Source organism: Bubalus bubalis, chromosome 2 (genome assembly GCF_019923935.1).
Source record: "Bubalus bubalis isolate 160015118507 breed Murrah chromosome 2, NDDB_SH_1, whole genome shotgun sequence".
In the NCBI taxonomy this organism is placed as follows: domain Eukaryota; kingdom Metazoa; phylum Chordata; class Mammalia; order Artiodactyla; family Bovidae; genus Bubalus; species Bubalus bubalis.
The window spans coordinates 123439254-123445253 of NC_059158.1; the positions used below are offsets into that span (position 1 = coordinate 123439254).

The 6000-nt window shown below is 41.6% G+C and overlaps 1 protein-coding gene across 3 annotated transcripts in view; it reads right to left on the reverse strand.

Moving 5' to 3' along the window:
* Positions 1 to 5660, reverse strand: part of C2H2orf76 (chromosome 2 C2orf76 homolog) — a 107509-nt gene extending 101849 nt beyond the window's left edge. For 2 of the 3 annotated variants that reach the window (XM_044936368.1, XM_044936369.1), the window contains exon 1: positions 5499 to 5660. In XM_044936368.1, the coding sequence (XP_044792303.1) occupies positions 5499 to 5645 (147 nt within the window). In that variant the 5' untranslated portion in view covers positions 5646 to 5660. Of the gene's footprint in view, positions 1 to 5460 lie in introns of all 3 variants that reach the window. The other variant, XM_044936381.1, reaches the window with a different exon arrangement.
* Between the last annotated feature and the right edge of the window lie 340 nt (positions 5661 to 6000).

Consider the following 6000-nt stretch of genomic DNA (forward strand, 5'->3'; position numbering starts at 1 on the left):
GGGACTCTCAAGAGTCTTCTCCAATACCATAGTTCAAAAGCATCAATTCTTCAGCGCTCAGCTTTCGTTATAGTCCAACTCTCACATCCATACATGACTACTGGAAAAACCACAGCCTTGACTAGACGGACCTTTGTTGACAAAGTAATGTTTCTGCTTTTTAATATGCTGTGTAGGTTGGCCATAACTTTCCTTCAAAGGAGTAAGCATCTTTTAATTTCATGGCTGCAATCACCATCTGTAGTGATTTTGGAGCCCCCCAAAATAAAGTCAGCCACTGTTTCCACTGTTTCCCATCTATTTGCCATGAAGTGATGGGACCAGATGCCATGATCTTCGTTTTCTGAAAGTTGAGCTTTAAGCCAACTTTTTCACTCTCTTCTTTCACTTTCATCAAGAGACTCTTTAGTTCTTCTTCACTTTCTGTCATAAGGGTGGTGTCATCTGCATATCTGAGGTTATTGATATTTCTCCCAGCAATCTTGATTCCAGTTGTGCTTCCTCCAGTCCAGCGTTTCTCATGATGAACTCTGCATATAAGTTAAATAAGCAGGGTGACAATATACAGCCTTGACGTACTCCTTTTCCTATTTGGAACCAGCCTGTCGTTCCATGTCCAGTTCTAACTGTTGCTTCCTGATCTGCATACAGGTTTCTCAAGAGGCAGGTCAGGTGGTCTGGTATTCCCATCTCCTTCAGAATTTTCCACAGTTTATTGTGATCCACACAGTCAAAGGCTTTGGCATAGTCAATAAAGCAGAAATAGATGTTTTTCTGGAACTCTCTTGCTTTTTTTGATGATCCAGCAGATGTTGGCAATTTGATCTCTGTTCCTCTGCCTTTTCTAAAACCAGCTTGAACATCTGGAAGTTCACAGTTCACGAACTGCTGAAGCCTGGCTTGGAGAATTGTGAGCATTACTTTAATGAGTGCAATTGTGTGGTAGTTGGAGCATTCTTTGGCATTGCCTTTCTTTGGGATTGGAATGAAAACTGACCTTTTCCAGTCCTGTGGCCACTGCTGAGTTTTCCAGATTTGTTGACATATTGAGTGCAGCATTTTCACAGCATCATCTTTTAGGATTTGAAATAGCTCAACTGGAATTCCATCACCTCCACTAGCTTTGTTCCTAGTGATGCTTCCTAAAGCCCACTTGACTTCACCTTCAGGATATCTGGCTCTAGGTGAGTGTGAGTGATCACACCATTGTGATTATCTGGGTCGTGAAGATCTTTTTTATACAGTTATTCTGTGTATTCTTGCCACCTCTTCTTAATATCTTCTGCTTCTGTTAGGTCCATACAATTTCTGTCCTTTATCGAGCCCATCTTTGCATGAAATGTTCCTTTGGTATCTCTAATTTTCTTGAAGAGATCTCTAGTCTTTCCCATTCTATTGTTTTCCTCTATTTCTTTGCATTGATCACTGAGGAAGGCTTTCTTATCTCTCCTTGCTATTCTTTGGAACTCTGCATTCAAATGGGTATATCTTTCCTTTTCTCCTTTGCTTTTCACTTCTCTTCTTTTCACAGCCATTTGTAAGGCCTCCTCAGAGAGCCATTTTGCTTTTTTGCATTTCTTTTTCTTGGGGATGGTCTTGATCCCTGTCTCCTGTATAATGTCAAAAACCTCCGTCCATAGTTCATCAGACACTCTGTCTATCAGATCTAGTCCCTTAAATCTATTTCTTACTTCCACTGTATAGTCATAAAGGATTTGATTTAGGTCATACCTGAATGGTCTAGTGGTTTTCCCTACTTTCTTCAAGTTAAGTCTGAATTAGGCAATAAGGAGTTCATGATCTGAGCCACAGTCAGCTCCCAGTCTTGTTTTTGCTGACTGTATAGAGCTTCTCATCTTTGGCTGCAAAGAATATAATCAATCTGATTTCGGTGTTGACCATCTGGTGATGTCCATGTGTAGAGTCTTCTCTTGTGTTGTTGGAAGAGGGTGTTTGCTATGACCAGTGCGTTCTTTTGGCAGCACTCTATTAGCCTTTGCCCTGCTTCATTCTGTACTCCAAGGCCAAATTTGCGTGTTGCTCCAGGTGTTTCTTGACTTCCTACTTTTGCATTCCAGTCCCCTATAATGAAAAGGACATCTTTTGGGGGTGTTAGTTCTGGAAGGTCTTGTAGGTCTTCATAGAACCGTTCAACCTCAATTTTTTCAGCATTACTGGGCAGGCCATAGACTTGGATTACCGTGATATTGAATGGTTTGCCTTGGAAACAAACAGAGATCATTGTGTCATTTTTGAAATTGTACTGCATTACGGACTCCTTTGTTGACCATGATGGCTACTCCATTTCTTCTGAGGGATTCTTGACCACAGTAGTAGATATAATGGTCATCTGAGTTAAATTCACCCATTCCAGTCCATTTTAGTTCACTGATTCCTAGAATGTTGATGTTCACTCTTGCCATATCCTGTTTGACCACTTCCAATTTGCCTTGATTCGTGGACTTAACATTCCAGGTTCCTATGCAATACTGCTCTTTACAGCATCAGACCTTGCTTCCATCACCAGTCCCATCCACAACTGGGTGTTGTTTTTGCTTTGGCTCCATCCCTTCATTCTTTCTTGAGTTATTTCTCTACTGATCTCCAGTAGCATATTGGGCACCTATTGACCTGGGGCATTCATCTTTCAGTATCCTATCATTTTGGCTTTTCATACTGTTCATGGGGTTCTCAAGGCAAGAATACTGAAGTGGTTTGCCATTCCCTTCTCCAGTGGGCCACATTCTGTCAGACCTCTCCACCATGACCTGTCTGTCTTGAGTGGGCCTACATGTCATGGCTCATAGTTTCATTGAGTTAGACAAGGCTGTGGTCCATGTGATCAGTTTGATTAGTTTTCTGTGACTGTGATTTTCATTCTGTCTGTCCTCTGACAGATAAGGATAAGAGGCTAATGGAAGCTTCCTGATGGGAGATATTTTCACATCTGTTCTAAAAAGTACTTTAAACACTAATAAGAATGCCCAATGGGCATCAAGATGAAATGCAATCAGCTACCATCTCATGCAAATTAACTACATTTAGCAAATATTAATATGTATCCTCTTAAAGCATATATTAGTATATGATACAAAACAAAGTAAAAAATACTGTATTATTAGATTAATATTTTAAATAAAATCATTATTTGAAATCTAGAAAAATGGTATAGATGATCTTATTTGCGAAGTAGAAATAGAGACATAGATGTAGAGAAGAAACATATGGACACTAAGGGGGTATATGGGGTGGGATGAATTGTGAGATTGGGATTGACATGTATACACCGCATGCGTGCGAAGTTGTTTCAGTAATGTCTGATTCTTTGCAACTCTATGGACTGTAGCCCATCAGGCTCCTCTGTCCATGGGATTCTCCAGGCAACAATACTGGAGTGGGTTGCCATGCCCTCCTCCAGGGGACCTTCCCGGCCCAGGTATTGAACCCACATCTCTTGTGTCTGCACTGCAGGCAATTCTTTACCACTAGTACCACCCAGGAAGCCCTAGATATATGCTACTATGTTTAAATAGATAACTGAGAAGAAGAACCTACTGCATAGCACAGGGAACTCTACTTGGTGCCCTGTAGTAACCTAGATGCGAAGGAAATTCAAAAACAGGAGTATATAGGGGGATGCTGCTGCTGCTGCTGCTAAGTCTCTTCAGTCGTGCCCGACTCTGTGCAACCCCATAGATGGCAGCCCACCAGGTTCCTCTGTCCCTGGGATTCTCCAGGCAAGAATACTGGAGTGGGTTGCAGCAGAAACTGACACAGCAGTGTACAGCAACTATACTCCAATAAAAAAAAATAAAATGACATGAAAAAATAAGATAAAATAAAGTCATATTAGGAAATATACCATGGTGAAATCAGAAGCACGTTGGTAAAAGGACATTATTGTACAAATATTTGTGCAGGATTCAAGACAAGATGATACTGTAAGCCAAGTGGAAACTGTTAAGTGCTCCTTGGAAAATTCCTGATTATATATATAATGCATGCTTATTAGAAGGGCTCTCTCCTTGTTTACAGGAAGAGAATGTACCTCCTGAAATACGTTAGAAGAATGAAAAGGTTTAACAAGACACAGACATACATTTTCTGATATAAAAAAATAAAAAAAGGAAAAGGAAAGAAATGGGGAATGAAGAACTACATATAAAAATATCAATTCTTTTGAGAAAGGAGCTTATTAAAAAATAAAATTATAGACATTCTAATTTTCCATTTGAATAAAGATATACAAAATTAACCTAAATGCTTTCAGATATTGAAGTTATTAGGAGAAAGTTTATAATTTACAAAAGTTTCTAATTTGCAACAAAAGTGTCTAATTTACAAAAAGCAGCCATTGTCTCGGCTCTTAAATACGCTAAAGTTTTGAGTTTTAATATATTTCATCTTAAATTGTCTTAATAGGCAATGGCTAGTATTTTTTTTTTTTAATCACAACTGTCTTTGGATCTTCTAAAAGTGATTTGCAGTATTTTCACTATATTCTTATAAAAACTTGGTAGTGACCTGGATATTATTATTTTAACATGTCTAGTTGCATTGTAATCCTGCAAAAGATGTTTCAGTGACCTAATATTTATACATATCTAAGATGGTCACTGTGTTAAAAGAAACTGTCAAGCATGGCTAGTATTTTTTTAAATACTTTTGTAAATTATAAACTTTCTCCTAATAACTTCAATATCTGAAGGCATTTAGATTAATTTTGTATATCTCTATTTGAATGGTAAATTAGAATGTCTATAATCTTATTTTTCAATAAGCTCCTTTCCCAAGCATCTTAATCTGGAAATGAGGTTAAGAAGTATATTAAGTATATTTTAGATAATTTGCATTCCTTTAAAGTCAGGAAATTAAAGTTATAGAAAATTCTAGGTTTTGCATACTTAAAATATTAAAGTAATGTAACACACTTCCTCTTTACTTTTTCAGTATTTTTTCAACTACTATTCCATTCTACCCGTACTGTCCGCACATACCAGGAATTTAGTAAAGATCTTTGCACCAGTGACTGAATAGTTCAGTGCCCTATGGACAAGAGGAGGCAAACACTCTCAGTCACTAAGGAAAACAGACATTTTTATAACCTTTTGAGGGCAAGTGAACAAACAGTAACGGAAAAACGGGGATAACTGTAAACTCTCCCTTCTGCCCAGGGATCCTGCGTCTCCCCAGGCCGGTCCCTAGTCCCGCTCATCCCTCTCCCGAGGCTGCGGGGTCCCCAGCACCAACTCTCCCTCCACGACGACACATCTGTGCTGCTACTGCTAAGTCGCTTCGGTCGTGTCCGACTCTGTGCGACCCCATAGACGGCGGCCCACCAGGCTCCCTCGTCCCTGGGATTCTCCAGGCAAGAATACTGGAGTGGGTTGCCATCCCGCACAAACCACCCTGCCCATGACAGACATCTCGGCAGCAAGACCTCCGTCCCAGCTCTCTCACCGGCTCCCGCTGCACAACCAGCCCCTTCACATGATCACCTCCTCAGACGCGCGGCGTAGCCGGAAGCGCTTTGCCGCCTCGGACGCCACCACCCCAGGCACTGCCCCAGAGCCACCGTGGCGGGCCCACGGTCTTCCTGAGGGAAAAAGCCGCTCCGTTGCCAAGGACGCCGGAGAGGTGCGCATGAGCCCGTGCAGAGACCAGGAAGGTTCTGGCGCCACCTGCCGGCCACTGAGGGCCGAGCAGGACGCTCGGGGTCAATAGTCCTAGGACATGCGCCTGCGCCCCCTCCTGGCCGGGATGCAAAGCTGTTCAATGAACTAGTGCCTCAGCCTCTCTGCTGATGAAGCTGGTGATGCCTTGCTCCAGCCATGCCTGCTTACCTGCCTGGGACATGCCTCATTCTTTGGAACCACCGCCTGAAGAACAAGAGAGTCATCAGTCTTTTCAGTTCAGTTCAGTTCAGTCGCTCAGTCGTGTCCGACTCTTTGTGACCCCATGAATTACAGCACGCCAGGCCTCCCTGTCCATCACAAACTC